Raw genomic sequence first — 11338 nt, 5'->3', positions numbered from 1 at the left:
CAATAAATCAGTGCAGTCTGGAGGGCTCSCGTCGTCTTCGCGACTGGCTAAGCGTTCGCAGCGGTGTTCCGCTCGGCTGTTTCTGGTCTTGAGGCGCACGAATGCCGTGCTGATGCTTAAATCCTGTCTCTAGACCCCTCTGCTGTAGAGAAAGTTTTATCGCCTTCGTATGGTAAACGACATTTTCCTCCGCGTATTTGCTTAGCATCTTCTGAGATGTTGGAAGTCTCTGCGTGTCGTGAACTTGATGAGAAAGTTCCCTAAAATACCTAGGGAAAAAAAAAAAAAAAACCCCCCACACACAAATAGGTGAAATCATTATTAGGAAAAAAAAAAAAAAAAAACCCCCCACACACAAATAGGTGAAATCATTATTAGGCAAATAAATCTAGAACTGTGTATTGCTTTCCTTGCTACCGCCAATGAGTAATTACTGTATCTGCTTATACCACTGCAGACTCTATACTTCTTATTTTTACCGTGTGCTTTTGAAAAACTGCATCTCCCTCTTTTGGGAGCCCAAAGAGGGCTATAGCTGTTGGTATGGCAATAATGTGTCAGAGAGATGTGCTGAAAATAAAAATTTTCCTTTAACAGAAACATCGTTACTGAAAAGTCTATCATAAAATACCAAAATAGATGCTAAAGTATGTCTTATTTAGGCTTCCACTAGATTTGCTGGCTTGCTAGTCTAACACAACAATAAAAGATGGTATCCGTTATTTTTTGTAATGCTTAGAACTGGTTTTCTTGGGGAAGGTGCAGGGGGCTCCTCTTCTTGGGCTGCGGGGAAGCAGCGAATGCAATTGTGGCGGTGCGGCTGTCCGTGGGGCGGCTCCGATTTAATGTTTGTACCGTGAAATGCTCTGAGAGTGTCCCATGTGAGGCACGAGCAAGAAAACAAGGCTAGAAGACAAGCTTGTCTGGTTGTGTTGTAACTGTTACTGTAAAAATGAGAGTAGTTACCTTGGTTATAATTCCTTTTAACTATTAGCAAAATAGAACCTTAAATGACTGATTTTGAGGATAGCTGTAAATATAAAGATATTTTTCAAGTTAAAAAAAAATCAAAATAAACCAAACTATGTGCATCTTAAGCTTCAGAGAATCCTGTTTGTTTCAGGCCAGTAGAATGATGCAGTAAATGGTTAAATAAACATCATGTTCTAACATAGCACTAAAGAAGAATGAATCAGTGTTGCACATAAGATGTCAACTTTTAAGCCATGTATCTTTTATCTCAAATTTTGAAAAAGGAAAAATAATAAAATCTAAATCATTAAACAGGTAGTTTATGCATTTTGCAGCTCCCAGTTACTAAACTGCAGTAAGTATGCTTCTACAAGTTAGTGTTTTCTATATCAGATTTACAACAGAAAAAAAAAACCCACCAAAATAAAAGTCCAGAAATTCCATTTCACGTTGCATAAATACATCTCATGGAGTCCGAAAACCTGTGGTTAAAGATTACCTAAGTATGTAGAAAGTAATCTTTATTTGTCTGACTGGATAAATATGACTTTCACTGGTTGCCATCTCTTTGGTAATTTTTGCAGACTGATTTCCTCTTTTAGCAGCTGCCCTGTTCGTTATTTGGTTTTGATCATGTCTAATTGTGGGTGACATTCATGACTGACATTTAGTGTTTTTCATCCTTACCCTTTTTGTAAAAGCATTTATTAGTCTTTCAGTCAATTCTACTGCAATTTTATAAATATTTGTAATGAGCAACTTTATTTTAAAGGGTTAGACAAAGAATTGATCTATTTGAATATTTTTTCTAGTGCCTAAAATGAACATTTGGTCTAATAAAGACAGGTTAGCTAAAATCTAACCATTTCCAAAAGACTTTAGAGTTAGCAATGAACCTGAATGCAAAGAATGAAGGGGATTTCATTTCATTTTTCCCCTCTTTGGAGAGTAGAGAGGGAACAGTTTAGTAAATAAACCAATACAGAGTTGTGCACTATTTTTGATATTTGAAACTTGGACATCAAAAGAATGTTATTCCRATAGCTTTTGGACCCCTAAGTGCCATAATATGTGCGTACACCATATAAAAACATCTATCAAATATTCTTAGTTGAATACAAACTAAAACATTGCTTTAAATTATCTTATGAATGTTAAGTTTGTTGAAATTCAGAATTAAAAGGTAAAGGTGTATTTATTTTACAGCAGTATTCATGAGTAAGCCTAGTCATGTAACTAAATCCATGTTGTTACTCTTTTCCCTCATCTTGCAGATGAAGAGGAAGTTGGACCATGGCTCTGAGGTCCGTTCTTTCTCTCTGGGAAAGAAACCCTGCAAAGTCTCTGAATACACAAGGTAATTAAAAGCAGTAAGAGATCACTGAATCACGATTCCTGTATATATCCCATCTTTCCAATTTCTCAGCCTGATCCATAGCTCTTCTTAACCTTAAGCACTGTAAAGAAGAGGTGGTATCAATTTTCATGTACTGCTTAACTACTTTAAATTATGAAACCCGAAGAAGAGTTTTAATGAGGTAGCCAGACTTGCGTTTCTTCTGTTGAGATTTGCATTTAATTCTTAATATAGTATGCTGATTTGCTTAGAGACTTTTAGACTTTTAGAGGGCAGAATTGCTTGGAATAAGTAAAAAATCAATTTTTTTTTTTTTTTAGAGGCATAGTGATAAACCCTAAGACTGTTACAAACTGTGATCAAATGTATCACTTTGCTATGGCAACAGAAATGAGAGAATGGAAATTCATGTGGGCAGAGCAGACCATCTGATCCTAACAGGAACACACGCGTACTTGTTATCCACAATATGCAATTATTAAGGGTTTTAGTCTGCTTCCTTACTACTCCTAAATGGTACCATATTGCACAAATAACTGCAGTTATTTTGGAAGACTTCTTTCAGAGTAAAGTACTAATAAATATAAGAGATGGTGGTATAATAGCACTCTGGATGCACATGTTGCATCTGCAGCTCTTACTACAGAGTTGCCATAACAATTGTTTTCTGATGTTATACTGCATTCCATCATTTTTGAATTTACACCACTATACATTTTTTCCTCAGTAATATGCATCAGCAATCTTAAAAGCATTGTGTTTGCCACCTAAAACTGGTTGGACATGCTAGTTCTTTCAAATACATTATCATTCTACTCTATCAGCAATGGATCTTTTAAAAGTAATGTGTATTTTATTCTTCCTTTGAGAGGTTTATCAGATGATTTGTGAAAAGTTAGAATAATGTAGGAAAACGGAGACAGCTTTTCAGATGTGTAAACCAYGCGTTAGAGAAAAAGAGATCGTGTCTTGTTACTGTGAAACACGTGTTACAGCTTCCATGTCTTCCTCAAGTTGGTAGTTTTTCCAGGTTTTTAAATTATTCTGATGGAAAAACACTCTTGTTTGGCCACAAGTTTCTTCACATGACACACAGTTCTCTGCACTTGTGTAAAAGGAAACAATTGGAAACTAAGAAGTATACCTTTTGTCAAGTGTATCAGTCAAATTCAAAAGTAGCGCTGTATTTGGCCTGCTTCTCCAGAAATTTGACTAGCTGCTTCAGGCTAATGAAAGAATACAAAACAAAAATAAAGTATGAACAAAAATCTTGTTGTTAAATCTCATGTCAAAGGAAGGAGACTTCTAGGTCCTGCTTTGAACAGCTGTTTTTTGACTGAGAACTAGTTTACAGGAGAAAAAATGAAAATAAAGTACTACTCTTCTATTATAGAAACTACATATTGTTCAGATCCAGTATAAGCAAAATTTAAGAGCTTTACTTTGGAGCTTAGATGGACTTTTTAATGGACCTTTGTACAGTGATAAGAATGAGTGAGCTGTAAAAATACATTTTATTTTTTAAAAAAAGCTTTCTAAAAAGATTGCTTTCTATTGTCATTACTTAGATTTTGAGTCATTATCATCATAAAAAAATCTTTAACATCTGATCCTATCTCTTAAACTGTTTGATTATATTTTATTTAATAATGTTTAGGCAAATGATGCAGTTCTGCTATCTCCATGTTTTTATGTTTCGTAGGATCAGACACTGTTTAAAATTGACAGGTCTGATGAACTCTGTTTGCATAAAACAGGTGAAGTCAGTAAACAAATGTAATTAAAAGAAGATGCTTGATCTTTGAAACAGCGTTTTTGCATCAGCTTCTGTTTTTATTATTACTCAGTAAAATTATCAGTAAAAAATTAAGCCTATTCCATTCAACCTTTTCTTTACCAGTTTGTGTAAATGTTAGAACATGCTCTGATTGTTTTTCACAAGCAGGAAGAATAAAATAGTGAAATATTTATACGATGATGAGATAAATATTAAAATGAACCTGCCTTGCATCTTTTGACGCTATTTCTGTAGCCATTGAAATGTCAGTAAAACCCTGAAGCTCATACGTACTAAAAAGCTTGATTTATCATTCAGGAAGGCAAAATTTTTTAGGCGTTCCACACTGTATTCRAATTTTTCATGTTTGTGCAAACATTACTAGAGTTCCAGAGTTCCTGTTAGGGGATATAACTTTGCTATCTTGTGAATGAAGTACTTGGTGTAGAATAAGAGAAAACATGGCCGTATAGCTTTTAACTCTTGTAACAGCAGCTTAATCCTAGCTTTTTATTTTTTAACCTCCATCCCATATGAATGAGCTGTCTCTTAATATGTCAGAGTGAAAAAAAATCAAACTGTAATTGAAATAGTATCTAAAACTCCTTTCCCCATTTACCTCAACATTCCTTTTAACTCTTGTGTCACTCTATCAACATGCAAGCTTTGAAATACTGTAGAATATTTCAAAGTCCAATTCCAATTTACTAAAACACTAAAATAGTTTTATATTAAGAGCTCTTCGTCAACCAAATGTATTAAGAGATAAAAATAGATTTTTTTTTTTTTCATTTGGCAGCGAAACAGCAGTAAGTGCATTTCACATATAGGTGAGACTCTGGTTTCCTACATCACCAGTCAGAAAGCACAAAGGGAGCCTGGAAGGAAAGGAAATATTCTAGAGAGAAAAGAAATATGTGTACATGTAGAAAACCTTTCTGGCTAGTAAATGCAGTGGTATTTTTTTTTTTGGCCTTGGAGGATGATCCCTATTTCCCAACCCCATCTGGAAGATTAGTACTGCAATGGTAGAAACACCTGAATTGATGGAAGTGTGGAAACTGACCCCTTGAATGGGCAAGAGAATATTTTTCATGTTGTTGCCTTGGTAATCTCTTTGCATAAAGTTGAAGACTTCATTTTAACTAATGATTGCAGCTTCTATACTAGATTTCTTTCTCTGCAATAGACTTCTAAATTTTCCTTAATGTTTTATTTGTAGCTTTAACTTCATTTGCATTACAGTACTACAGGGCTGGTGCCATGCTCTGCCACACCTACTACTTTTGGGGACCTGAGGGCAGCCAATGGCCAAGGACAGCAACGCCGCCGCATTACATCTGTGCAGCCACCTACGGGCCTCCAGGAATGGCTGAAAATGTTTCAGGTAACCCATGCTTAGAGAGATAAACTTCTGAAAGAGCTTACCCCCATGATTTAAGTAAAAAGCTGCTTCAGTAAAGGTAGTCAGTCTGCTTAATATATCCCAGAATGTGTCCGTCACTGATTTCATGTACTGTTGAAAACATGAATGGTCATCAGCTTTAAGGAAATATGCTTGCCCATTTCAGCTAGTTACTGTACGGGTTCCCAGTAAATRCCTTTTTCTCTAGTTTCTGAACAAAATAGCTGCTAGTGTTCAGTACTTTCACATTTTCTGCAAATTCTGTCCAACATATAATGGCTGCTTCCCTGGCCTCAAGATAATGTAAGACATTTTCACTTGAAGACTAGTAAGTGTTAGAGCATGGTTTTCTTTGGTGTAGGTRTAGCACTAAATTTGTCCTAAGTCTGATGTCTTCTAAAAGAGAAAGATATAATTAACAATAATCTCTCAGATTAAAAGGAAACTCGGTGTGTTTTTTTTTACTGATCTTGGAATCCTGAACACAATGTTAGTTGTTGAGTGCATGTACAATTGAAAGGCAGGGAAAAAAGCTTTTCTGTATTCTTCAAGCAGCCTAAAACTTACTCAAACAAAAAGGAAAGATGTGAAGGACAGTGATAAACAGCACTTGAGCAGGTGGATGGTGAAATCTGCATGGATGCCAATTTGATAATAACTAAGTTAATATTGTGTGCGTTAATACAAGTACAGTTTTGAATAGGCCTGTATTTCCACTGCATAAGCTGTGTCATGGAGATCTCTTACTATGCAGTTTTGCTATGTATTTTTAAGTAGCGGGCAGGAGTCCTAGTCATTGACTTGAAAAATGAAAATATTATTTGGTAGTATCTTGAATAGTAAACTGTTGCTTCTAAAAATGTTTTCAAARGGACTAAATCATCTGTACAGGCATTTTCGAAGATACAGTAGCAACGTGGTAGATGTTACAGTGAGCACACAGTTTTGTAGGCAGAAGCATGCTTTTGGATGCACACTGCCACCTGGTACAGTTGACCTCAATAAATGTCGATTTTGAACATTAAAACAGTAATATAAATCTCCTTCCCTTTTTCTTTTTTCTTTCTTTCTTTTTTCTTTTTTTTWAACATATTTAAAGTCTGTTTGAAACAGTGGAAGTTTGGAATTAGATTTCTTGTATGTGTCATTCAGTTTCTTATAAGTTATTCAAATTTAATTACTATGATTAAGACTGGTCATAGAAAGATGTCTTTTTATTACTACCAAGAATTATATTTGAGTGATACTTCATATGTATGGTACTTACTGATGCTACATTGTATTTTAACATTTTGTTAATATAAAAGCCTTTGTACTAGTAAAAGCTATTTTTTATCTTAGATGCTTAATATGTGTTTTCCCACATAAGATCCCTATCAATCGTTCCATATTTTAGAAAAAGATTATGAAAGACTGAATGTTTGAGAGAGTGGTGTGAGTGCTCTTGGCACTAAAAACGATGCTATCAGCTGTTTCGTCACAGATAGGAAAAGAAGTCTGCAATCCCATGGAAWTTTTGCCTGTAACTAGGTTGTTGTTATTTTAGGCTCACAAATTTTGGTTTAGTAATGGAAAAAACATGTTCTAATAAATATATAATTAGACACTATAGGCTTTTCAAAATGCTCAATTGCAGTATTAAATTCCTGAATTCTGATCTGGACTCTTGAGAGAGAGGGCTCTTTCATAACTGGATATCATCTAGTAGCACACGGTGATTACTTCTGTCACTTAGCTTTTATAGTATTTATGAAAAGGAGGTGGTCCCTTATTTTAAAACCAAAAGCTTTCAGAGTCATGTAGCTGCATTTCAGTTTTGCCTTTTCTTGGCTAATGCCAAGCCACCCCACTCTCATGTGTTTATTTTCCATGTGATATTTATTTATTAAAGAAAAGGGACAAATCTTAAACAGCCAAATGATGAAAGCACAGCCTTAAAGTAAGGGGACCTAACTCTGCCCAAAAGGTTGTAATTAAATAGTACATGTAGCCACATTCTTGCAATACAAAGTTTTTCCTATATGGAAATGCAAATAGGAGGGCTTTTCTTCTTTATGTACTTTATGCCTGCTAAACCTATCGAAAACCACTATCTTCATATGAAAATATATTTCTGATCAATTTTAAAGCTGTATTTCCAGGAGCACATTTGCTGGGCATGTGTACTGTTTTCAAGGTAGAAATGTCCTTTGGCATAGAAGCTGACAACAACAAGTGATATTCAGCTGTAATTATTTGGAGGTCCCCTACCTGGTCATTGGCAGTCAATCATTATTCTTAGTTATTTTTTCAAATTAAAAAACTGAGAATACTCTTCAAGTTCCCCAAAAGCCAAAGATATCTSTTAAAAGTTGGGTTTTTCTTTTAATATTACTGCTGCTGTTACATATCTAGTTAATCTAAGTCCAGTATTTTGAACATGACAAAAACTAATGCAGAAAAGAGAAATGACTGGAAAAGTGTTAGCATTTCCCTCTTGAAAATGCAGTTGTGTATTGATCGCAATGGAATTTCATTTAGAATCAAAAATAGAAAAGCATTTTGATAGGTTCAAGCCATTTAAATTTAAAGCCCTATTTATTTATTCTGGTTTGCATTCACTCTTGGCTTCAGATCCTTAGGTTTTAATATCCACTGTAAGATTTTTAAAACTGAGCGCCCAAGTGTATCTTTACAAAGTTTTTTCTTTCAAAGAATCTTTATCTTTTTTGGAGCAGAAAATATTTTTAAGCCACCACCAAATTCTTGCCATTAAAAAAATATCTACTTCATGTTCAAATCAATCAGAGACAGTACTGCTTTAAATACTAAATTCTACCTTTCTGTCTTCATTCATCCTACTTCACATATGTAGTATTTGGGCTTTATTTATTTGATGTGATCAAAATTTTGAATTTTCTTGGAATAAGTTGGGTGGGTACATGGTGCTATTGAAAACTTGTTCCATGCACAGTAAGTAGAGGTAATCACTTTGAAGATCTAGGGAATACTATTATTTTGCCTGAAATTGGAAACCTTTTTTCCTCGGTGATTTAGATAGTGCACATCTTAAGACACCATCAGCTTTAAGAAAGTCTTTTGCCACTTCCGGCTGGCAAGAGTACTGTTTCTTTCTTAAACAGTTGGCTACATCACCTTAATTCAGATTAGTTGCTTAGGATTCTCCAATTCTTTCTCTTAYTTGAACAAGGCAGTAAAAATAACCAGCACTGCAGCATTTTTTACCTTACAGTCTTTCAGGATTAATTCAAGATTCTGATTTTTATGTGTAGCCCGTCTGCCCAGAATAGGAAGATCCACGTGAGAACGTACTGCCCTTGGCTGCCTCTCCATTAACATTTTGGTTCAGAGCAGTAGTGTAAAAGCGAATCTCCTGATTATCTTTGTTTGTTTCACATTGGTTTGGGTCTTGGGGCAGTTTTCAGCATGTACGAACTAAGCTTCTTTCAGAGGAAGCTCCACCTGAAACTGCTGCCTAATTTGTGATAGGGCCGTGTGTGTCTGAGTTGGCCACTGCTCCTCCATGCAGGTTCAAAGCTTGTGTGGTGCAATCAGCCTTGGGGACCAGACTGCTCTGAATGAGGTTTTGGATATTGGTCAATACAGGGTATACAGCAGTGCCAGCTCCTCCTGAACCACTCCTCTCCTACCAAATGAGTTGGTGGTGTAGATGGCTTTATTACAATGGATTTTGCTTATGTGCTATTTTCATCCAAACCAAGGTACCGTCCAGAGGGAGGATGACAGGTTCTCTATAACTAATGCAAGATTCTGCTATGCCTTCAGGATCAGGAAGAGCCTTTTCTGTAGGTCTTTGTAAAACACCAGACTGCCATTAACGGAATTCAGTAACAGTGAACAGCACCCTAAAACTAAGCCAGCAAAATAATATGTTTAAAGAAGATGCCCTAAATATACCTGTAATAGAAAAACGATGTAATTGCTACAAACTGGAGTTAGCAGATCAGAGCTGTGTGGTAAAAGAACATAGGTCATGGTAGAGTAGAGGCACAGATACAGAGGGAGATGATAAAGGGAGAGGTGTCAAGTCAGGCAGGAGTGATGAGGTGCAAGTTTTAGAAGCAGCAAGATGTTATTTAGATTAATATAAAGCTGTTTGTAATGCCTGAAAAGGAAGGAAAGATGTTTAAACATAGTATCAGTAGGGAAAATTAAGGGGTAGTTTTCAAGTAGGTAGTGGCATGGTTGCAGTTAACTGCTTACTGAATGATGGAAGGTATGAACCACGAAAAGGCCTGTGCTGACAGATCAAGTCCACCTCCACACACACACACACAAACACACACACACACACACACACACACGTTTATTTAGGAATCTCAAATCTTTCAAAGAGAGATCAGAAGCAGTGCTCCCTGCTGGGTTTCCAAGGGGCATGTAAATGAATCCTGGGGTTAATTTTTTTTTCTAGAGAAACCTTTACCCATCAGAAAAACTTAAGTTTATTTTTAATGAAAAATTAAAATAAAGTTTTCAAGACCAGCAAAGTAATTATACAAATGCATTTTAAAGATATAGCATATTCAATACAATTCTTCAATTTAAAGGGAATCRTCTGGTAGAAATCCAAGGAATCTGGGCACTTCACCAAGTATCTCAGACCTCTCTGGTCATCTCAGATGTTTGAAACTTTGCAAACTGTTTGGCACCCATGTTCTTTTTTTCTCTTCTCAGACTTGAGTTGTTCACTGTTGCTTCTCCTAAAAGCAGCGCATTTACTGCTTCGCTTCTCTGTCTCTGCTCAATGTGCTACATGCAATTTTTTGCAAACAGGTCAAGCTGTGGGGTCCAGAAGTGCTAATTTACTAGGGGTAAAGTCATGCCTTCATTAACAGAAACAGTTCTGTTTATCTGGCAAGACTACTCACTTCATCAAAATTTTCCATGCCAAACATCTCCCTCAGAGACCCCTTATTGACTGTAGTTGGGGGTTTGTTTATTAAAGGGAAAGACTAAGGGGACAATGGCTTAGAGAAAACATCTCTTAGCAGCTGATTACCAAAAAAGAGCCCATAGCCATCCCCTACTGATAAATGTACAGRTGAAAAAAATGTACTGCTTTTATTCATTAGCATCTCAGAGTATATTCTCTGTTCTGTATTGTATTTTAAAAACAGAAATGCATATGTATAAGAAAGTTACAGATTAAAATAATGTACAATGAAATTATTAATTAGTAACATGTTCACAATTGCAACAAATATTTGCCACAGCAAAAAACAGGTTGAGTTACTTTAATAAATATAGCTGCTTACAATTTCAGTAGAGTGACCTTGGAAATTTGTATTATGAAAAAATAACACAGGTATTATTTTCTTCTTTTTATTCTCCTAAATTCAAACACTGTTGACAGACAAGATTAAATATGCCAAACAATTCTACATAATACCAACTAAGCTTTGGTAAATGAAACAACAGTTGGAAAGTTGGTGAAATAAACAGTTCTGCTCTGCGTGATTTATAGAGAACTGTTCTTTGATGCAAGTGTTTCTATTGAAATATATTTACAATAAAAGCTGTTTATAACAGCACCTCTGTAACTTATGCTAAGAGGTTTTTCTTTGTTTCTTTTTAACATTCTGCGATACTGGATATGAGACCCAAAAATGTGTATCTCTTACTGTGACAGTACACATATGCATATGTGTACACGAGTATCTTCTTGCTAGCTTGTATCATCCTACCAGTTGCCAACAGTGTGTGCAAAGGCCTAGGTTATAGGAACTTCCTTCCACTTCAAGACACACCTCCATCAAGGTGTGTAGATGGTTTCCTTATGTATTGCTTTGCACCCAGGGCAACTTTT

The 11338-nt window shown here is 35.6% G+C and overlaps 1 protein-coding gene across 2 annotated transcripts in view; it reads left to right on the top strand.

Moving 5' to 3' along the window:
- FBXW7 (F-box and WD repeat domain containing 7) overlaps positions 1 to 11338 on the top strand; it is a 147177-nt gene that overhangs the window by 114127 nt on the left and 21712 nt on the right. For both annotated transcript variants that reach the window (XM_085300625.1, XM_085300624.1), the window contains 2 exons: positions 2247 to 2329; positions 5352 to 5493. In XM_085300625.1, the coding sequence (XP_085156751.1) occupies positions 2247 to 2329; positions 5352 to 5493 (225 nt within the window). The remainder of the gene's footprint in view (positions 1 to 2246; positions 2330 to 5351; positions 5494 to 11338) is intronic.

Source organism: Rhea americana, unplaced genomic scaffold, assembly GCF_003343005.1.
Source record: "Rhea americana isolate MKP2758 unplaced genomic scaffold, rheAme1 scaffold_167, whole genome shotgun sequence".
Classification (NCBI taxonomy): domain Eukaryota; kingdom Metazoa; phylum Chordata; class Aves; order Rheiformes; family Rheidae; genus Rhea; species Rhea americana.
The sequence above is the reverse complement of the archived record's forward strand: the minus strand, read 5'-3'. Positions and strand labels throughout refer to the sequence as shown.